Raw genomic sequence first — 24,041 nt, forward strand, 5'->3', positions numbered from 1 at the left:
GACCAATCAAAATCGACCCTAAATGCATAATAAACAAATAATCACATGTTAAGAGCTTGATATCGTTTTTATTCGCGAGTTTTTCGTATCATATCGCGAACGTATCTCCGCGCGCCCATGTAATATCCTCTATTTATGCACAGTAAAGTCAGGATTAGGGACGTTCGCGGGCGTCTTTCGAGCACAACCTTTCTACGCAGGAGTTAAGAACTGGTAGAAAAACTTAACCGCCTCCCGTTTGGCTCAGTTGGTTGAGAATCGGACTTTCGTGCGATACGTCGTGGGTCGAGTCCCTACCTTGCAATGACCAGTGGAGCTAGGAACGTAAAGGAACTGGCACTGAGGATGCTTGACCACGCTCGGTAATGCCTTAATGTCTTGATTGTGGGATGGGTATGAAAATATTGTGCGTTTTGTGGAAGTTGGTGCAATGTACCTTGAAGGGGCACAGCCTGCACAAAAATATCAAATAAACAAATGTGAAATAAGCTAAATCTAAACAATATCTAGAACTATGTTACCGTTACTTAATGGCAGTCATGTAGGATTGAAAAAATGTCGCATCATATTCTTCTATTAAAAACGTCATTCAAATTCTGGATCACGTTTGAGTGGTAAAGAACGTTAATCTTCATCATCATCACCTTTTTTGCACACAATTTTGCATCATTCCTTCTGGCAAAGGAACCAATAAAACATACCGCCAAAAAGTTAGACGCTTTTCAAAATCGTCTGAAAGTGAATTTGTGAAAGAAATTTCTGAAACTGATCTCACAGCGTGCTTCTCAGAAAATAACGTTGACAAAATCTTCTCCTCTCTTTATCGAAAAATAAACAATATCGTCAACAAAGTTGCTCCTCTGAAAAAGCTAAGTAAGCGAGATATTAAAAAGCTAAACAAGCCATGGATAACCGAGGGAATTCGTGAGTCTATAAGGATTAAAGATCAGTTATTAATGTCTGGAAATAAAGACCGATATCTTTACTATAGGAACAAAATAGTTTCTCTTATACGAACAAGTAAAAGAAATCATTGTGAATCTTTTTTTGAAGAAAATCAAAGGAATGCAAAGAAGACTTGGGAACTGAGCTATCAACTCATTTTTGCACAATAATAAGTGTAAACGCAAACAAGTTTCAGCTTTAAAGGATTCTTCTCTTAACGATCGTGTTACTAGTAACCCACACAAGTTACCTAACATTCTCAATACTTTTTTTGCTGCCGTAGGAAAAAACTATGTTAGTCGAATTCCGCAGTCCAAGACACACTTTACCGAATACCTTAAAAATATAAATCAACTTAATTCCATGTTTTTCACTCCTGTGACAGCATCTGAAATAAATGATGAAATTTTATCGCTATCTAATAATAAAGCTTATGGTCTATACTCATGCCCAGTTAATTTTTTAAAAGCATCTAAACCGTTTCTCAGTGAACATCTTGCGAAACTGATGAACTTATCTGTGCAAACAGTTAGATATCCCACAAAACTTAAGATCTCCAAAATTTGTCCTATTTATAAATCGGAGGATGATACAGACCCTAATAACTACAGACCTATATCACTTCTCTCTGTGTTTAACAGAATCTTTGAAAATACAATGTATAATAGATTAATTACATTCATACATAAACATCATATTCTCTCTGACATGCAATATGGCTTTAGGAAAAATCACTCCACACAACATACACTTCTTGATATAATTAGTACAATACAACATAATATGGACAACAAAATATACACATGTGCAGTTTTCATTGATTTAGCGAAAGCATTCGATACTGTTGACCATTCCATTCTCATGAAAAAACTTTATATTTATGGCGTGAGAGGATGCGTCCATAATTGGTTTAAGTCGTACTTGTCTGAGAGAACTCAAACTACTAGTGTTAGTAATCATATATCGAATAAAGAAGCAATTAATTTTGGGGTCCCTCAGAGTTCTACATTAGGTCCTTTACTCTTTCTCCTTTACATAAATGATATTAGCATAGCCTCTAATATTTTAAAATTTCATCTTTTTGCAGACGATACAAATATACTTCACTCGAATAAATGCTTAAAAACCCTTGAAAGGGAAATGAACAATGAACTAACAAAGCTCCATGATTGGTTCACTGCAAAAAAACTTACCATAAATATCAAAAAATCAAACTTTGTTTTATTCCATTCAGCTCGTAACAAACCAAAACATTCATTGAACATTAAAATCTTGGATTATAAAAGTAACCAGTACATACAGCTTGAAAAAAAGGATTATGTAAAATATCTTGGTGTTTTATTAGATAGTACATTATCTTGGAAGCTTCATATTGATTATATAAGCAAAAAAGTAAGTAGAATAGTAGGTATTCTCAGGAGATTGAGACATTTTGTTCCAAAAAATACTCTAATCAAAATGTATAAATCCCTCTTACAGCCGCTCTTGATATATGAAATATGTACCTGGGGTCAAGCTTGCAAAAAGCTTACTGATAAATTGCTCATTCTGCAGAAGCGCGCTCTAAGGTCAATATTTTTCGTGAAATCAATTCAAAGTGCAATGCCGATATTCATTGAACATGAAATTTTACCAATCAAATCTCTTTATTTTTATTCAGTAGCACAGCTAATGTACGATGTTAAATATGATTATATTCCCAGTAATATTAGCAAACTCTTTACTTACAGTAAAAGATATTCACTCCTATGAAACAAGATCTTCTGCCAGTGATAATTTCTACACTAGATATTCACGTTTAAACACTCAAAAAGATTCCTTCTCTCGAGTGGGTGCACGTCTATGGAATCAAATACCACCTTTCATTAGGAGTTTATTCGAAAAAAAACTTCCAAAAGGAAATCAAAACCGTTTTATTAAACGATCTTAATATTAATCGCTATGATACTGAGATCTTCAAACTTTTTAAGTAAGTCTATCTGTAATGAGTTATTTTTCATTTTCTACTCAGTGAACTACTTTTCATTTCCTATTCAGCTCTTTGTACTCTGATTATTTAGTATTATTAACATATAAAGACATCTTTATAAATCAACGTGTATATTCTGTGAATTTAACCTGCCTAGACTAGCTTTAGCTATATGCAGGTTATATAGTTTTTCTTTTTTGTATTCTTTTATTCATCAATAAAGTTTCAGTCAATCACCATCATCACCATCACGCTTATATATGATCCTCATCACCATCGTCATGATCATGATCATGGTCATCGATCTTCAATAACTTTCCTTTCACCATTATCATCGTTAATGTCTTCATCAATCATCATCATCACCGCCACCGCCACCACCACCGGCACCGCTACCACCACCACGAACACCAATTCATCTCTAACATCATTATTGAAAGATAACATTGTCAGCACTATTGTCATCATCGTCGTTGTCGTCATCATAACCTCCACTATTGATTATTGTCACTTTAGCAAATCGAGGTCCCTTTTGTAGGTCTGTACTCTTATCGAACATGGAATGTCATCAGCATATGTCCCAAACTCAAATGTTTTACTGCAAAATTTGGGGTGATGAAAATAGCCAATCAGCACGCGCGACAATGACAATTTATGGTGCAAATCGCGCGTGCTGTGTGCAGTTAGCACTGCATCAGAAATCGAATTTACATAATTAAACTTTATGGTAAATTGCAATGTAAATATCGAGTTTTGGAATTTAATGGAATTTAATCTAAGTAAATTTCGCATTTGGGGTTTAATATGTTTTAAAGCTCAAGTAAATTTCAGATTTAATTGCATTGTTCTTAATCTTAAATTTGATGGTAAATTTAGAAGTAAATTACAAGTAAATTCAAATTAATTTCTATTGTAATTCCCGGATTTAATAGGATTTAATGTTGATATCCAAACGCTAGTAAACTTAATGTTTACTTAAGTTTAATTATGCTATAAACCAGTGGTAAACGTTCAGATCACAAAAGCCATGAAGTTTTGATTTTTTTTGCAAAAAAAAAAAAAAAAAAGAAAGTCTCACATCGATCACAAGCATCACACAATACCCTAAACTGATACCGGACTGATATACAAATGATTTGCTAAATATTAAAAGAACGTTCCCTTGGCGTAATAGCCAGAAGCTGTTCATGTTTATACAGATGAATTGAAGCTATACATTTGCACCGTATGCGTTGAACTGGGATGAAGCTTGCAGGACCATCGATTTCGTATAAGCTTCTGCACCACAGCTCTACAGGATCGCCACAAAGATTTCTCACGTCGTCGTCTAGAGCCTGAAACCAACTAACTTTTGCAAATAAATGAGGTTTACAAACACCATTGGCATCAGTTATGTTATGCAGCAAATAATATTGTACTCTTCCTGGTCTCGTTCTTGATCGAAGAGCAATGTTTCCATCATACCCGACCCATGATGCCATTATAAGAGAGGATCTTTCACTCTTAGTAAGCTCGGAGCCAAAATTTTCGCCGGCAAAGGAAAATGACTTGTAACGTGAAAATGCTTTTGGTATTTCAACTTGGGCATTTTTGTCTTGTATTTGCGGATACAACAATTTATATGCGGATTTAATGTTGTCGTGCTCCAGAGAAGTAAACAGTTTTATTTGTCTTGGAGGGCGCAGCAGGTAGATGTCAGTGTCGCACTGCCAATCTTTTGGAATGTTCTCGCACGGCAATGCATATTCCAAAACAAAAAGAACACGTTCTGGATCGATGCTTGTTTCAAAAAGAGATCCTTTTTCTTCTTTTTCTTTTCGAACAATCTTCTCTAAGTCTTTATAAGAGGAATCTTCACAAGATTGTAGGTGAAATACCTGATTATCTCTTAAGAATTTGCGCATCAACTGAATTTCAATAGATCTTTGATTTGTTGAGTATTTTCCTAAAATGCCATTGTACCTTTCAAAACTGAAGCACCAGAAAGAAAAGACAGGACCATAATCAATGATACACTCTTTCAGATGGCAATGCAAATGCATATTGGGTGTAACAACGTCTACGCCATACAAGGTTTCAATTGTTTTGCAGAACTTTAATAAAAGTCTATCTGCTTCTAATACTTCATTTAAACGAATCACGCGAGAAGAGAGCAGACGTGATGCCTGGACAAATATTCGCCAGCACTCCAAGTGTTTTTTCGGCAAAATTCCTTGTAACGCACTTATGCTAAAAAGGTTTGTCCAGCTTCTCCATTGATCTGCTGTGAAGCCTCCAAAACTTGACGCTATTTTTGAAGGAATGCGACCAATGTCACTTGCTACTTCTGCACTGTCTACCCTCTTCTGGATTTCACGGAGTTTGTCTTCCGTTAATATTCCTTTTTCAATCCAAATTTCAATCATTTTTTTTGCAGTCCCAAGATACAAATTATGCATGGGATCTATGATGCAAAATATAACTGCAGAGACGTAAGACAAATTATTTAATACAGAACATCGCGTCCCCAATTCACTTTCAAGGTTTGATAGTTTTTCTTGAGTACAGCAGGTTTTCAATTTTTCACACGCATCCCGATGGATTTTGTCGTTTCTCTCTCCCCAGTTTTCCCTATCGAAACCGGAATAGTCTCTCTTTCCAAAATCCCCACCAAATACTTTAAAGCACTTTGAACAGCCACGCTTTGCTGAGTGGGACAAAAAACCACAAACTTTTCTTGCGGCAGGCAGATCACATGCCACACAAAGCAACGCTGCTTTGAAAGTATGTATTGCTCCATTTAAGAAAGACTTTGACTGAAATCCTAAGTCCCATAATTCTTCTAATTCTTTAACTAATGGGGCAAGAAAAGGATTTATAGATGTACCTCTATTGATAGAAGGTATAATACCCACGAGTATTACGTTCTTGAGCTTGAAGCGCTCTGATCTTGGGAGATTCATGACTGTTAAATATATCACCCCAACAGAATTCGTTCCATGTTTGAAAGGCTGGAAAAAATCAAAGTTTAGCATCAACCCATAGTTGCCAAATTGATTTAGGAAGTTTTTGAAATCCTTCCAGACTTTACCATCTGTGACGTCAGCAAAAACGTCTTCAGGCAGCTTGCGATTTTTCCATTTTTCACAGTCCATTTGAAAAGCACTTGATGACACGCATTTTCGTAGGGAATCGATTACACTTTTATAGCAGTATACTTTACGAGGATAAAAAGACTTCTTTTCCCCTTTCAGCATAACTTCTTTCATTATGTTTTCTCCACATGGACGTCTTCTTGCCGCATGAGGATGACTAGGAAATTTTACATAAGTACACTTAAGGCTTCGTTTCCTTCCTCCAATATCGATGAAAAGGCTCTTTTACTCCGACGAAGGACTAGCGTCCGAAACGTCAGTAAGTTTTTTCATCTTTTCACGGTGTATAATTTACCTTTTCATCATTACTGTTTCATTAGAAACACCGACGCAGCTCACACTAGTTTTTAGCTAGTTATATCTTTTCCTCCAATATCGGTTATTACAGCTTCCTTTAACGTGTACAGTGAATTGCATTTGGGGCATACAGCAAACTTTATGAATTCGTCTCCATCTATCTTAAGAATTTTCCACAATGTATGTATTGAAGAAGGAAATACGGCAGCCAAATTAGCGACAAATGCGCAGTGTTTCCCGAGAATCTTGAAAAGGGCACTTAAAAATTCTAGTAGCAATCTGATAGCGTTATCCGGTATGGCAGATGTTGCTTGCCATACACTTATAAAAAGGCAAATCCATTTCAATAGCCCATGTTCAGCGCATTTTTGTTTTGTATATTGATCTGCTTCTTTCTGATCAGTGTCATTTCTGACTTCTTCTATTTCTTCATCCCATTGTTCGTTTTCGTCATCTAACTCTTCATCGCTCATATGACCGGCTTCGATGGGCAATTCTGCAACGTGACAGCTCGTTCCCGCGCTATTTTGGTTGGTTTGTTCTCCCTTCGAATTATGCGACTCCTCTTGGTGACCATCGACGTCCAGTATTGGGTCATCCGACGTACAAATCAGGCTTTCGTCAGTTTCAACATCGTCATAATCATATAAGTGATGGTCAAATGCAGCGGTGTTTTCAACATTACCTATCTTTGTTGAGCAAAGCCATTTGTCCCCTCCAAAGTAATTTTCTTTTTTATGTTCGATAAAATATCGTGAGGAATATGACTGATCACATCCAGGACAAACAGTTCTGGTTCTTTTACGAGGTCTTTCCATGGCAAGTTGCAGAAAATGAACGAATTTTGACTTGAAATATTGCTTAATAAAGCGTTCCAGGAAAGCGTTACAACAAAAATGTTACTAAGAAAATAGACAATGCTGCAGTTTTATCTTGAAATTGATATAAGGTATTGTCAAGAAACTTGACATTAGGTTAATACACTCGAGCAATCAGTCGATAACGACGTTGGGTCATTCATACAGGCACATTCCGTCAGTTCACAACCTTGATCAGTCGAGTACAGAAGTTTTGCTTTACCGAGGTCTTGAAAATTCTACCCTTCTTGTCTTTTTCTTACCAAATTTTCGAAAGCTCAAAGATCGCTATGATGGAAAGCTCGTCCGATTTTAGCTCTAGCGAAAAAGAAGATAAAGCTACAAATCGAAAACTGGCGCCAATTAGAACAACCTTGGGCAACCCGCAGAAGAAAAACTTTCAGAAGAAAAACGTTCAAGAAGAAAATGAAATTTCAAGAGAAGAGGTCAGCAAAGAAGGTAAATCATCGGGAACTTGAAATATTTTTGTTTTAAATAAATGTTCCAGTAGCGCAATATTGCGTTTTCATACCTTTTCAAGGTCAACATAATTATTTTGGCGCCAAAATTTATGATTTTATTTTTACTTCTTACTTTTCCTATTTTTTAAATCACTACCATAAATCATTCTTTCCCTTTGTTTATCTTTAATTTCAAATTTTCGCTATTTATGGAAGAAAGGCTACATTTTTCTATAGAAATGAAATACCTTTCGAACGCGCCAAAACTAATATATTTACTATGCTACAGGGTTTACTAATGATTCCTTAACCTCATGCATGTATTATGAAAACATAAACCTATAATCTGTATGAAATAGAAAATATACACAATTTTCTGGGACTCTGTGATCACAAGGTGATCGAAATTTCATGAATTAATTGTACAACCTAAAAACCAACATGCATAAATTATGTATAACTTATGTCCGCAGAATTATGACGTAATGAACGATATCCAATTACGTAGGCATTTATCATATTGAAATACTTTAAATCGTGTAGCTTGATTTTTAATACCCTAATGAATGTCTCGAAAAAAGTTCTTACGTGTTTTTGAATTTATTTTCAGCTGTGACGCCAGATATGAATATTCTTCAACAAATTTTTAAAAACCAGCAAATTATAATTGCCCAGAACAAAGAAATTTTGGAGCTTCAAAATAAAGAAGAGGAAATAGAAAGGGCGAAAAAGATCCAAGTTCCAAATGAAATAAGAGTAAGTTTTGTTCTGTTGAACACATCTTAGAAACAATGCTATTGAGATTAACATCGTTTAATTTTTTATTTATACAGGAAGCAGTGAGATCTGCCTACAGAGATCTTGTAAAAAACGTGGAGGAAGAAGAAGAAAACGATTTGGCACTGTGGAATTTTGATAAAGGGTGTGTTAACAAAATTGAATACATCATTCATTCATTCATTCATTCATTCATTCATTCATTCATTCATTCATTCATTCATTCATTCATTCATTCATTCATTCATTCATTCATTCATTCATACATTCATTCATTCATTCATTCATCCATCCATCCATCCATTCATTCATTCATTCATTCGTCCGTTTGTTTGTTCATCGTGCAATTCAATAAATCTCGGACTGCTTTTCTTTAGACGTAGAGATGCAAGCAACGTGAAGACTAGTGTAGAGATTATGAAGATAGTGAAAGGGTGGTATCCAAATGCGCCAAGAGGATCCATTAGAGGTTGGTGTTGCAGTGATATCGTACAATAAAAGTAAAAGAAAAGTGTAATTGTTTGAAGCGAAATTATATTTATAGATACCATTTTTATTATCTCTCAGTGGCTACGCAAAGGTATTACACTTCTCTCTATGAAGCGCACATAAAGAAGAAGAAAAATCAATTTGATAACCACGTGTCACGCCAAAGGAAATATGAACGTAGAAAAAGGGTAAGTGCAGACTTGCTGACCTTTTATCATCAAAACAATAGGCGATATCATGATTGGCACGTGAATTCAGTAATATCTTTGTCGAGTTCAAAACATCGAAAATGTAAAATCTGCACGGAAATTAACGTACGTTTAATTTCATATTGACTGTGCATTGCAAATGTTATCAGAGGATAATTATATCATTTTACAAAATACCTTTCGGTCTCAACTTTGCTATGTTTTATGTTGGAACCCGACAATGTATGCTATTCTTTATACGAAGTAATCGAGCACATGATTTATTTTCGTTTTAATTCAATATTTCAGAAATTGGCCGCACGCAAGAAAATCTTGATGTCAACAAGTAGAATTGACGACAAAGAAAGAAAGAAGCATTTGCGAGTAATGAATCTGGACTTTATGAGTTCAGAACACTCCGACGACGAGGACAACTCTCTAGTGATAGTTCCTCTAGAATGGCGCTCAGATGAGCTGACTTCAATGCTTAGGGCATTAGATAAGAAGCATTTAGACAGCTTATCTAGAAGGTCAAAGCGAATGGCTCTGAAGAGGTTTGAAGCCAATGAGCCCTCCTTAAGGCCTGTACCCAAATCATTTCCTTCTTGGGCTGTAAAGAAGGAATTTTATGAAAATAAAGAGCACTTGCTAAAGATCGGCAAGAAAAACAAAAAACATCAAGTTTCTTGACTTTTTCTGAAGAAAATCATGCTGTTTTGTTAAGGCAGGATCACTTGAATCGTTTATTAATTATTGGAAACGTTAAAAAATCTGTTATGTTACTTGTATCAGAAATTACTCTCCTAATAAATATTTAAAAAAAATAAAGGTAATATGTTGTATTGTTATATTCATTTGGAAAAAAAAAACATTTTGGTATGGCAAATTTCAAAATTTGGTATAGTTCCGCTAGCTTAATGAGCCAAAAACGGGAACTTTACTATAAGGAATTAATGCACTTTAAGTGTATGGAAAATTTCAAATTTGATATTTTATTTACGTGCATTTAAGGGGACCAAAAAGGCCAACTTTACTGTACCAATTAATACACTTTACGAGACTGGAAAATTTCAAATTTAATGTAATATTTACGTAAATTTCATAGCGATGTAAAGATCATATTTCCTATATGATTTAATTCCGTTTTCATACCATAGTAAAGTGCGCGTTTACTAAATTTACTGTACAGCAAATTTCGAAGTAAACTTTGAATTTACAATGCAAAAAAAAAAAACTAATGTAAATCAACGTAAATTTGGTCTTTACTGAACGTTTCCTTGTAATTTCCTGCAAGCGTAAATCTGTTTTTTCTCCCAGTGTAGAGCAGTTTTCGTATCACGTATGACGGCACGAACATGCCCATGACACGGCAAGGCATATACGCCAGCCCAATCACATTGCACGAGAATTGACTCTTTATCCAATCAAATGTCCAAAACACGGCTCGGAACACGGCGCGAACACGATCACGCCAATGTCACGGCACTGTCCGACCAATCACATGCCGCGAGAAAAAAAATCCACACATACGGCACACGTACGGCAGCGACTGTACTTTTTCACAGTCATACGAAAACTGCTCTATAAAGCAAGCGGGTTGGCGGAACACGAGAGAAGTGTTAGGAGAAGCACGACGCGTAGTGCTTTATGACTCCACACAGTAAAGCAAGCGAGTTTTTTATTTTTTATTTTTATAAAACCGAAATTTCGACAACCGTTATTTTGGATATAGGAATGATGCAACTGAAATTGCAAGATATAACTAGCTAAAAACTAGTGTGAGCTGCGTCGGTGTTTCTAATGAAACAGTAATGATGAAAAGGTAAATTATACACCGTGAAAAGATGAAAAAACTTACTGACGTTTCGGACGCTAGTCCTTCGTCGGAGTAAAAGAGAAAGAAGTGGTAGAAAGGAGTGTATATATGATAGAATAAGACAAAAGAAACCAATGAGAGCAAGGTAGGCAAGGAAACAAAAACAAACAATCAAAAGACAAAAGAAAAGGTTAGTTGAAAATAAAGCGTTCATTAATCCCGTTGGGACTAAGAGTGCCCAATAGGTGAATAAGCCGCATTTCTTTGGTCTTGCGACAATCATTGTTGCCGTTAAGCAAAGAAAGACCGAAAACAATGAAGTCAGAAAGAGAATGGTTAGCTCGATTAAAATGGCGGGAAACTGGTTTGGTGGGATCGTTATTGCGAATATCATAAAGATGATTGCAAATGCGATCACCAAGACGGCGGCCAGTCTCGCCCACATACAAAAGATTACAGCGGGTACATTTAATACAATATACAACATTAGAAGTGGTACAAACAAAATGGTCAGTGATTTTAACAGTTGATTTAGGACCGACAACAGAAGTGTGAGAGACTATGTGAGGACAAGTATAACAACGTTTACGAGAACAGCGAAAAGTACCAGGTTCTTTGTTAGAGGGAAGAACTCCCTTGACCAAGAAAGAACGGAGATTACGATCACGTTTATAGGAAAAGAGAGGGCGGTTGTTGAAAATAGCAGAAGTGCGAGTATCAGAGTCAAGCAGAGAAAAGTTGCGGTTAACAATGGGTTTAATGGAAATGTTAATAGGATGATACGTAAGAGTGAAAGGAATGCGGTCATTAGATCTTACCCCTGACAATCAAAAATTAGTTAAAGACACTGTTAACTCTTTCATTTCTGATGGCTCTTTACCCTCCACTGCTAAAAACCTTTTTGTTATTACTCCTCGTACTTCTCACGTCTATTTTCTTCCTAAGATTCACAAAGCTAACAACCCTGGCCGTCCTATTGTTTCTGCTTGTAGTTGTCCTACCGAACTCATCTCTAGCTATCTAGATTCTCTCATGCTGCCTATTGTTCAGTCTTTACCTACTTATATTAAGGATACTAATCACGCTCTTAGTATTTTTAACGATTTTCGCTTTCCTGATAACTCTTCTAAGCTTTTGTTTACTATGGATGTCAAATCTTTGTATACTGTTATTCCTAATGATGAGGGCCTTCGTGCTCTTCAGCATTTTTTCGATCTTCGTCCTGTCCTCGAGCCCAGCACTCCCACTTTGTTACGCTTAGCTGAACTTGTTCTTACTCTTAATTGTTTTTCTTTCGGTGATCGGTATTATCGGCAGATAAACGGTGTTGCTATGGGTACTAAGATGGGCCCTAGTTATGCCAATTTGTTTGTTGGTTATATCGAAAACCTTGTTTTTCAACAATATACTGGACCTAAACCTGAGTTTTTTGGACGGTATATTGATGATTGTATTGGTGCTACTTCTTGTTCGCGTAATGACTTAGATTCTTTCATCTCTTTTGTTAACTCTTTTCACCCTGCCTTAGACTTTACGTGGGAGGTTAGTGAAACATCAGTCACTTTCCTTGACATCTTGCTTAGTGTTAATGACGACCGTCTTAGCACTAGTGTCCATTACAAACCTACTGACTCTCATTCTTATTTACTCTACTCGTCTTCTCATCCTAAGCACACTCTTAACGCTATTCCGTTCTCGCAATTTCTTCGTCTTCGTCGTTTGTGTAGTGATGATCTTGATTTTTCTGTTAAATGTTCTGAGATGCGTTCCTTCTTCCTTAAGCGTAATTATCCTGCTCATGTTATTGATCGCGCCATTCGTAAAGTTTCTACTATTGATCGTACCACCGCTCTCACTCCTCACACTCGTCCCTCTAATGACCGCATTCCTTTCACTCTTACGTATCATCCTATTAACATTTCCATTAAACCCATTGTTAACCGCAACTTTTCTCTGCTTGACTCTGATACTCGCACTTCTGCTATTTTCAACAACCGCCCTCTCTTTTCCTATAAACGTGATCGTAATCTCCGTTCTTTCTTGGTCAAGGGAGTTCTTCCCTCTAACAAAGAACCTGGTACTTTTCGCTGTTCTCGTAAACGTTGTTATACTTGTCCTCACATAGTCTCTCACACTTCTGTTGTCGGTCCTAAATCAACTGTTAAAATCACTGACCATTTTGTTTGTACCACTTCTAATGTTGTATATTGTATTAAATGTACCCGCTGTAATCTTTTGTATGTGGGCGAGACTGGCCGCCGTCTTGGTGATCGCATTTGCAATCATCTTTATGATATTCGCAATAACGATCCCACCAAACCAGTTTCCCGCCATTTTAATCGAGCTAACCATTCTCTTTCTGACTTCATTGTTTTCGGTCTTTCTTTGCTTAACGGCAACAATGATTGTCGCAAGACCAAAGAAATGCGGCTTATTCACCTATTGGGCACTCTTAGTCCCAACGGGATTAATGAACGCTTTATTTTCAACTAACCTTTTCTTTTGTCTTTTGATTGTTTGTTTTTGTTTCCTTGCCTACCTTGCTCTCATTGGTTTCTTTTGTCTTATTCTATCATATATACACTCCTTTCTACCACTTCTTTCTCTTTTACTCCGACGAAGGACTAGCGTCCGAAACGTCAGTAAGTTTTTTCATCTTTTCACGGTGTATAATTTACCTTTTCATCACAACTGAAATTGCGTGCGCTTCCAACCAATCATAATGCGAGATTTATAACAGTCACAATTTTATAAAACCGCTCGGCTACGCCTCTTGTTTTCAAACCTGATAAAACATTCCTGCTCGATGTTTAAACACCACAAAATATGAAATATAATTTAGAGTTTAATTAGATGACCAAGCCCCTTGGAAACCATAGAAGAGCATGCGTAATAGGTAAATTACGAGACTTGTATAAAATTAATGACGAAGAGTACCATTCAAGCCTTTCATGACTTCAAGTCCCGTAAAAAATGAGCCAGCTCAACTAGAAACCGTGGACAGCTCTTTCTCCCTGTATTGGGCATCGTCAGCACGGTGTATCTAGTGAAATAGAGAAACCCAAGAAAATGTAGTGCGTGAGAGATGAGGCGGAAAGCCGTGTGGGACGGGCTCCGAAATCATATAAGAACATGCGTAATAGATAATTTCAGTTGTGTTCAGTTATATTCTTTTCTAAGCCTGTTTATAATCAACTAGTATGACTTTGGTTGGATTTTTTTTTTTTTTGAAATACTCATGACACTCCCATATTTCAAATCCTCTTTCTTGCCTTACCCATACGCCTTCTTGTTATAAATACCTACACCCTACACTGCGCATGAATGCACTGTTCTTATACATCCCACATGGTATGAGGCAACTATAGAAACTATAGTCATCAGAGAAACAAGTTTTCTTTCGCTGGTCATAGCAAGGGGTTCATCATCTTTTGCAAGTAAGCTCACGATTGCCGATAGTTGGTGAAGTTTTTCTTTACAAGTCGGTGTAGAAATTCAAGTCTAAGATCTGAGATTCACAGTTCAAGATTCAAGGCTCAAGATTCTCAAGACTCAAGAATCAAGATTTCTGAAGTCAAGAGCTGGAGTTGTATCCTCCTCCCTCTGTTGGATTATTCCCTAGGTTTGTCCTACTTCGACAACCTAGGAATATTTCCTTCAAGGGCACTGATTATTAATATTTTTGGTATATTATTTTTTGGTCAAATATGTTCTCGGTACATAGGCCAAATACATTAGAATTAGGGCTTCCACGTCAATTACAGAGGCTTAGACAGCCGGTCACTAGGGATGAAATTATTGCGGCCATTGGAAAAGTTCTTGGAAACGAATTGCGTACTGCCATAAAATGTGTTCAGGTGTCTAATACAGGTTATTCTTGTAGAGTAACGTTTAAGGAGGAATCTCATAGACAAAGGGAACAGTTATTTACGAAAGGAATCTATATTAGGGGCTGTTTTTGCTTTTTCAATGGGGTTGAATCACCTCAACAAGTTGTGACGGTTTCAAACCTCCCTTGTGAGGTGGAGGATGACGACATCAAGGAATACTTTGAAAAATATGGGAGCGTAAATCAAGTGGTGAGAAATTTAGACAAATTTGGCTTTGAAACTGGAGATAGACGGCTTTTTGTGACATTAAATGAGCATATTCCTACGAGTGTTCTTTTGGACCCGTTTATTGCTCATATTAGATACCGTAGTCAGCCATTATGTTGTTTCTCATGCAACTGGTGGGGACATTCAAATACAAGATGTCCCCTAAAAGGTGTCTGCAACCGCTGTGGTGCGCAAGGTCACCATTCTTATGCTTGCTCGAAGGATCTTATTGAACCCCCTCGTTACGCTATAGATCGTCCTGAATGACAGGACTTTCCGCAACATCCTGCTCTTTCTCTCCCAGAGGAGTCTCAAGAGTTGACAGAAAATATATCTCAGTCAGGTGTGATCACTGAAGTTGTACAGGAACCTACAGATTTGCGTTCTTCTTTGCAAAAGGATTCCTCCTCAGAAGTTATTTCTTCGCAACCGCTTTTTCCTAATCCTTCTTCTCAGGATTCTCTTCAAAATGTTGAAGTACTATCTCTGTCGTGTGATTCTAACTCTTCAATTTCCTTGGGAACATCTTTGTCCTCTCCTTCATTTAGTCATACGGTCAAACAAAACACGACGAAGGAAAAACCTGCTGAAGGGATGAACATTTGCTTTACTAATTTACGTAACCTCAAAAGATCTGTGGATCCAAAGGAGGTTATTACTCAACGTTCTAAAAAGAAACCCTAATTTTTCTTGCGTATTTATATAGTTATCTATATTTCTAATCATATATTGAAGGATTTGTATTGAAGTATGAATTGTTTACGTAATGTCATGTGTTATATGAATAATGTTACAAATAATGTTATGATTATTGAAAATGTTGAAATTGATGGTTTATTAATAAGCAGTTATTCAGAATATTGAAACTATCATAAATACTTGTTGATTTTTGTTTAAAATGAGGGCTCTCACTATAAACATAAATGGTCTGCGAGAGTATGTGAAAAGAACAACATTTATTTTTTGGCTGTCTTCCTTATCTCGCCCGCCTGATATTGTGAGCATCCAAGAAACTCACTGTATTTCACAACAAGAACTCAATAATTGGTTTGATAATTCTCCTTATCTAGCTTTTGGAGATTTCAACACAAAGCATTCTGGTGGTACTGCAATTTTGTTAAAGCGTGCCTCTCCCTTTTCTGTACTTAAACAGTACTCGGGTATCAATGGCCGCTTCACTTATTTAGATGTCCAATATGACTCTTGCAAAGTTCTATCGTCTCCCTGTATGCTCCCAATCACAATCCTGAAAGAGATGGTTTTTTGACACAAGTAAATGATAGGCTTGATCCTACGTCTGACATTCTCCTCTTAGGAGATTTCAATACGGTTCTTACACCTATTCTGGATCGTCGATCCTTTAATTCTGTACTACCTGCTAGTTATGACAGTGTTACTGTCCTTCCCATCTTATTCCATGAAAATCGCTTGATTGACATTTGGAGGCACTGTCATCCTAGAACCCAAGAATTTACTTATATCAGTACTAATGGCATGGCTGCGTCCCGCATTGATATGATCGGACTTCCATTGCGTTTTGTTCCTCATGTTTCTGAGTGCAGTATTTTACCTTGTCCGCATTCTGATCACTCTGCTGTTTTCCTTGATTTCATATTGCCTGAAGTTCCACCCAGAGGCCCTTATTTTTGGAAACTCAATGTTAGTATTTTGGATAATGATGCATACGTGGAGCTCGTAAGGGACTTATGGAAGTCCTGGCAACCTCAGAAAGAGTCATGTACGTCATTGCTTGTTTGGTGGGATATAGGTAAAAGAAAGATCCAACAAGCCACCACTAGGTTTTGTTCCAAGTTATCTTTCAAACGACGGGCATCCAGGCATTCCTTGGAAGCTCAAGCAAGATCATTAAAAGTTCTGGTAGATGGGGGAGATCTCTCTGTTCTAAATCAATACCATAGTGTACTCAATGAATTAGAATTGTTTGATCGAGAGGCAGCCAAGGCGGCAGAAATAAGAGCTCGTACCAAATGGACTGAAGAGGGAGAGAGATCCACTTCCTTTTTCTTCCGTATGTGAAAGAAGAATAGGGCCAACAAAATGATTGATCTTATTCTAGATAGCAATGATCAATACGTTTCTGATCCTGAGAATTTGAGGCAGGCTTGGTTCTCTTTTTACAAGGGTTTATTCACTTCACAAGAAACTGATGAAACCATTGCAGATGATTTTATTTCTAACTTGGAACGTAGAATTCCTTTAGAAGTGAAAGATGTGTGTGAGGGTCCTTTGACCATGAAGGAATGTCTTGAGGCTCTTGAGGGGATGCCGTCAGGTAAAACGCCTGGTTTTGATGGTCTTCCCAAAGAATTTTATCTAAAGTTTTGGGATCTCATTGGAAAGGACCTGGTAGCTGTACTTAGTTATGCCTTTAGGTGTGGTGTACTATCAGTTTCTCAGAGGAGAGGGATTATAACGCTCTCATATAAAAAGGGAGATAGATTTTTGATGAAAAACTGGCGTCCCATCTCCCTATTATGTACAGACTACAAGATAGCTTCAAGATCAATCGCGGGCCGTCTACGAAAAGTGATTGCTTATGTTGTATCTCCTGACCAGACCTGTTCGGTACCTGGCAGATTTATTGGTGAAAACATCAGGCTTCTTCAAGATGCTGTTACATATGGCAAAATAACTAATTCACCTCTGGCCTTATTGTCTTTGGATCAGGAAAAAGCTTTTGACAGGGTGGAATGGTCCTACATGCTCAGAGTCCTTGAAGGCATGGGGTTTGGACCTTCCTTTTGCTCGTGGGTACGCTTGTTCTATACTGGACCTCAGTCTTCGGTATTGGTAAATGGCTTCTTTACACCTTTTATAAATTTATCGAGGGGTGTAAGACAAGGTTGTCCACTGTCAGCGCCCCTTTACGTACTGATTGCCGAATCTTTAGCGTGTCGTATCCGTGCGTCAATCTATTTAAGAGGTTTGGTTCTTCCGCACCCTGATTATGAACCAGCACTTATTTCCCAATACGCTGATGACACGACCCTGTTATGTACAGATGACGATGAAATATCCACTGTCTTCTCCATCTATGAGGAATATGAAAAGGCATCTGGGGCTAAGATTAATAAAGAGAAATCTAAAGGGCTTTGGGCAGGCTCTTGGAGAGGTCGTAGTGATCCTCCCATTGACTTGCAGTGGTCTTCTGACAGTATTCCTTGTCTTGGCACATGTTTAGGAAATGATGGTGTCTCTCATCCAAATTGGGATGGTCGCTTAAACAAACTTTCTAGTGTACTAGATTCTTGGAAACATCGTAATCTTTCCTATTCTGGTAAGGCTCTTGTCCTGAATGCACTTGGCATGGCAGGTCTATTGTTTTGTGCCTCAGTACTAGCCATGCCAAACTGGGTCTTGGCGCAAGCTTCCAAGTGTACTTTGGATTTTTTTTTGGTCGGGGAAAAAGCATTTGGTGTCACAATACGTTCTTTTCCAATCCACCACTCAAGGTGGGTTTGGTTTAATTGATATACAATCAAAGGTGCGCGCACTTCATTGTCAGTGGATAAAGCGGTGGGCCCTGTCCCCATCGAAATGGTGTGCTTTCTTCTCCTTTTTTGTGGAGAAAGTATTTGGTGATGATTTACGTTCTGTTCTTTCATATCCTGCATATTATCCTTCTCATTTACTACCGGATTTTTATGCCTCACTTTTAGATGCTTGGGCATATGTCGGTGGCCATTTCTCAGTTCAATTGAAAACTTTTGCTATTCTGCGGTCCTCTGATGGTAGTGCATTGTCTATCTCATCTCTTACTACAAAATCTGTTTATTCAAATATCATTGAAAGGAATGTTATGCTTCCTAATTGCGTTCTGAAATTTCGCCCAATCTTTGGCGAGCTCTATTGGACGGACACATGGTCACAAGTGAACATTATGCCTTTGGATCGTCAAGTTCGTGATCTATCGTGGAAGATTTGCCATGGAGTGCTCTATACCTGTGATCGACTTGTCAAGTTTGGTATGAACATTGCTGATCCTTCATGCTTTTGTGGACATCCTTTGGAAACTCCAGTTCATTTATTCTTTGAATGTAACCTCATGCAAGAACTGTTACTATGGGCTCAGACCTTATTTCTGCGTGTTACTCCCTTGTCGCCATCCCTTCAATCTCGTCATATGCTATTTGGATATGACAATCATGAACGGCAGATTATTCCACCTGTTTTTTCCTATTTTCTTAATCTGTTGAAGTACTTTGTGTGGTTGGCTAGGAATGAGTATTGCTTTGAAGGTACTCTCCCTGTTGCCTCTGTGGTTAAAGCAAAGGTTGTGAAACGACTTAATATCCATCTGCTCTGTTACTCTAAACGTTCGGTTAGTCGAAAATCAAGGCGTTTTTTCAACAGATCCTGGAATGTTTTGGAAAAGTTTTCTCCGGATATTACTGTTATAACCTGGTCAGCCTAAAAGTAGTTTTCTTTGTCTTCTTTTCACTTGTACTTGTGTAACGTTTATGCAAGGGAAAACGTTGTGTTCGCTTGAATATACCTATGAAGTATTTTGATGAGTATAATCCTAGGTAGACCAGGATGATACTCTATATGTAAATGATGTTTTGATTATCTTTTTGTATTAGTGTTTATTGTAGTAATCTGTAGTGTGTAGGTCTACATGGGGGGGCGGGGCTCATTACCCCGGCGTGTCTCTGGCGTCCATGTAGGACCCCCCCCCCCCCCCTTGCTAAAGACCACCATGCTGTCCCTTTTGCACATCTTGGGACACTGGTGCGAAGCTAAAACAAAAAGAGGTTAATCTTACACGGTTTAGGGGCCGAGTAACCTCTCCCTTAGGCTTCGGCCGAGCTCCCTGATCAGTCATTATGGATAGCGGTGTAGGGGCCGAAATCTCCGGCATAGCCGTAAATGCATCGCGCTGCCATACTGCGCTTCAGCTCTACGTCTGGAGGAATGGTCCTTATTCCAAGATAGAGTAAAGATAAAGTATTTCTTTTGAATTTTCAAACTTTGATCCTAAGTCGATCTGACATTTCTTGTGGAGACATAAGTAGAAAAGCAATTGCATTAAACAGATCTGTACCAAGTCTCATTCACAAAGAAAAAATTAACAATCTCTATACTCCCATTTCTCTTTGCTCAGACTCATCGTCGATGATGTGCACATGTGCTCTTTTTATTTATTAACCGCCAATACGAGCAGTGAATAGTATTCCGTGTGTTTTGTAGTGTTTAAAAAACGAGTAGGAGTGTTTTATCAGGTATAAAAGCACGAGGCGTAGCCTCGTGCTTTTATACCTCATAAAACACGATCTACGAGTTTTTTGAACTGCTTAAAACACTCATGAACAATTTATAAGGTTTTGGTTCAACTGGAGCCGCCATACACGTCACGAACATGGATTTTTATACTTCGATAGAGATTTGACGTCACGGGCATGCGCAAACAGATTCAATAGAAGCTCCCACACGTTGTATATTGCATGCCAAGCCAAAGACAGGCACGTTAGTCAAACATCATTAGGGTTGACTATGACCTTGATGAAGCTCTATGTCTTCATCTAAACTTGGATGTATACTTCATCCCTGATGAAGTCATCCTCATAGTATATTCGAGTGGTCTTTATATAAAGACACATATGTGTCTTTATATAAAATCACTTGAATACTAATGAAGAGGACTTTATCGGGTATAAAGGTTCATGCACGTGACGTGTATATTGGCTCCAATTGGACCATAAGCTTATGAATTATTAATGAGTGTTTTAAGGTTTAATATATGTATTTTAACGCATAACGTGATCCTCGATTCATATTCACATATGCGATTTTTACTTGATATTCGTGTGTGAAATTACGATATGATACAACTGCATGAATGGTGGTCGTATGAAATCCACTCATCTACATCCACTCTATATATTATCAAGGATGGTCGTATGCCACAGATATATCAGTTCTTTCTTTGTAACAAACAGGGTCGGTATAACAGGTTGAATCAGATCAAAGTCGCGTGCACAGCTGACTTAATCATTCAATGATGGTCGTATAAAATAGGTTCATCCCCCATTTTAAACATAGGTGAAAATAGTGCTGATTGCCCACGTAAGTTGATATATCAAGCTATCAGGAGTCAATCCATTCAAACTAAATTGTTTTTATAATGGAAATATACGAAGCGGGGGCACTCAGTTGTAACAGAAATATCTAGAGGCCAATTCTATAAAAGCATTGAAAGGCTTTTTACAGGCAAAAAGAAGAGCTTAAGAATCAACGCGGACCGGAACGAACCCAAACGATATCCAACCCGGAAGGTGCTTCATAGCATCGATAAAATAAGCATATCTTGAAGATATTTTGATCGAAAACGATAATTTTAGAGCTTTAGAAATCACGCTTATTCGTGAAAAGATGATAAAAGTGCGATTTTCATGGAATTGAACGAAACGGCGTCGATGGTTGTCACACGTGAGACAGAGCGTCGCGAGACTTCAAACGGCAAATCAAATTAATTGGTGTTATAATAATACGACATGCAAGAGCGGATCTTGAAGAATCCTTCCTTCCTTTCATAGATAAGTGACAAAACTCGGCATGGAGGACATGTCGGTCGCAGCTTACAAAAAGCTGGTCTGAACACGATCCATACGCAAGCACGTGTAGTATTCATTGACACTGAGAAGAAGCAGCAGCTAGTGGAGACTAGTGAACCTAAGGTATGATAACTATCATTGTCGACCCTTAGCTAGAGAAATGACAAATTGGCTTATTATGTAGTTATTTGGGCTAAAAAAGTATTGACTTCTTTGATTATATCTTCTGTTCTTCCCACAATTTAAAGTTGCAGAGTGCAAAAGCCGCAGCACTGGCTATAATTATAGCCGAAACTTGAAAACGACTTCTTGTTGCGGGAGACGTGATATATCTGTACAAAATTAACAGCTCTTCTTGTCTCTATAATTATATTATAAAAATACCATTCAATCCTTAGTATATTTGGTAAGGCCTAGGATTTTATAAAAAATTTTGGTGTCAGACCTGAGCGAGTAGGAGTACTGTTTCTCGTTACACTAACCCGGCCAAATGGTGTCAGATTTTGATAACTAATGAAATACTGACTGAAACCCTACGAAATATTCGTGAATTAAAAAAAGACTGAAAGGTATACTATGAGTTAGTAAACTAAATAAAGATAAAATCTAATATAAAATTGAAGGATTTGAATAAACAAGTCCTCACTCGTAAAATTCTTTCAATTTACGATTTCGATGAAAGAAATGTAAGTAGCTGAACACCTTTCACTTGTCAAAAAACTTAAGTATACACCTATTTCAAAAAAGGTTGTCATCGCCAAATGCGATAGGCGATAGATCATTCCGACATGGAAATTGTTTCGTTGAATACAAAAAACATCGCATCAGTCTCAGCACGAAGGTCCATACTCTTGACGAGAAGAAGAAGAAGACGCAAGTCATTCTAGCTATTCTTGGATCTTGGAATGACATATATCCTATCGCTTTTCGCCTATGGCCTATGGCCTATTGCCTTTGGCGATGACAAACGTTTTTTGAATTAGGTGTATAAAGAATGGACATGACAAAACTATCGTCAGTCGGAACTACGCCTCTCTAGATATACGACATCATACTACCCCCGATGTCCTTTAAATCTAATCAGATAAAGTAGTTACTATAGAAATATATCGTGCTAAAATTATCTTCATAATTTTTTCATAATGCTTTTCGTTTTTCTACAAATCAATCGTGACGAATATCAAAAGGCACCACCAGTAATGTAAAAAAAAAAAAAAAAAAAAAAGAGCACCGACTATGTTTTCAGGATAGTGTGTGCGTCTAATCCCATCAATCTATCTGCGTAACACTGTAATAAAGAAAGGTACGTCTTTTAATTTGCCGTGGAGGTGGGGGGGGGGGGGGGAGAGGGGGGGAGAGGGGGTGGAGAGGGGGGGAGAGGGGGGAGAGGGGGGAGGGGGGGGAGGGGGGGAGGCGGCTGGGGCTTTAGAGGGGAGGATCATCAGTAAAACTTTTGCGGAAGGATGACTAAAGCTAGTTCCTTTTCGAAAGGTCTGAAGACTAACCCCAGTGAAGTAAAATCTCCGTTAAGAAAACGACGTAGCGACGTCGTCCTGTCTCTAAAGACTTTTCGTTTGTAAAAAAAACGCTCTTGTTTAAAGCAATACCTTTATTTTTACTTGAATTTTAGACTACTTTAGAAAATTAATTGATAAAAGACACACAATAATAACTAATACGTCTACTCACTTTGTAACTCAATGCATGCAAAGTATTTATATAGAGTAATGAATTTCATAAAGAGACTTTTCCTGACGTTCTGACCACACCCATGTTTCCCCACTGAAGTATGGCGCATATATACAATACGTTTGACGGTATCCGGTTTATCGTAGAAAAAGTAAGAAAACTAATAGTATATGCATGCAGTTGGAAGAAAAGAAAGGTAACATGAACCAGGGAAGATAGATCGAGCTGAGAATTAGGTCACTTTGACAATAAACAAGGAAGGAAAAGACCCGTAAAAATCCGTAAAGACAAAACTGTTTCTGAGAAATTATTGCTTATGTTAGTTATAGTAAGGCCTGCTGATTAGAAAACAGGTTACTGGAAGACTTTTAATTAAAGACAGCGAAATTTAAAATGAATATTATATAGGAGCTTCCAGAGGCTGTTTTGCTTGTATGCTTCTGATGATTTTGGGCATGAAGCATGAGGCTCTAGTTTTATATTCAGAATGTATTGACTTTCCTGATCATAGCCGTCCGCTACGTGGTGTGCCTATAATAATATCTATATCAAGTTAACTGAGTGATTGTGACTGATGAAATGAATCAAACCGAAGCTTTCTCTACAGCAAACGACCAAAATTAAAAACAAAAACCAAAGTAGAATACAACAAGAAATGCACTGTGACTGAGAGCACCACTTTATTATTTAAAGTGAAGTTACTGTGAGGAAAAGTATCGAATTTGGGAAAATAAGGAAAAAGAAAAA

General features: G+C 37.5%; 3 protein-coding genes across 3 annotated transcripts in view; all 3 read left to right on the top strand.

Moving 5' to 3' along the window:
* The first annotated feature begins 7,384 nt into the window (after positions 1–7,384).
* Positions 7,385–9,807, top strand: LOC148910541 (uncharacterized). Its single transcript, XM_089031409.1, has 6 exons — positions 7,385–7,661; positions 8,274–8,419; positions 8,497–8,585; positions 8,818–8,909; positions 9,008–9,117; positions 9,427–9,807. The coding sequence occupies exons 1-6, from the start codon at positions 7,493–7,495 to the stop codon at positions 9,805–9,807; spliced, it is 987 nt and encodes a 328-aa protein (XP_088887535.1). The 5' UTR covers positions 7,385–7,492.
* Positions 9,808–11,750: 1,943 nt separating this feature from the next.
* Positions 11,751–13,611, top strand: LOC148910542 (uncharacterized). The gene has a single exon (XM_089031509.1). It carries the CDS (start codon positions 11,966–11,968, stop codon positions 13,424–13,426), a length of 1,461 nt encoding a protein of 486 aa, XP_088887635.1. The 5' UTR covers positions 11,751–11,965; the 3' UTR covers positions 13,427–13,611.
* Positions 13,612–21,618: 8,007 nt separating this feature from the next.
* The window catches only part of LOC116300365 (insulin-like peptide 03), an 18,511-nt gene continuing 16,088 nt past the window's right edge, over positions 21,619–24,041 (top strand). Inside the window, exon 1 of the mRNA XM_031709224.2 lies at positions 21,619–21,728. The gene's annotated coding sequence lies outside the window, so the exon portion shown is untranslated. The remainder of the gene's footprint in view (positions 21,729–24,041) is intronic.

Source organism: Actinia tenebrosa, unplaced genomic scaffold, assembly GCF_029948245.1.
Source record: "Actinia tenebrosa isolate PJP-AT-01 unplaced genomic scaffold, QUT_ActTen_1.0 PGA_scaffold16__25_contigs__length_10494907, whole genome shotgun sequence".
Classification (NCBI taxonomy): domain Eukaryota; kingdom Metazoa; phylum Cnidaria; class Anthozoa; order Actiniaria; family Actiniidae; genus Actinia; species Actinia tenebrosa.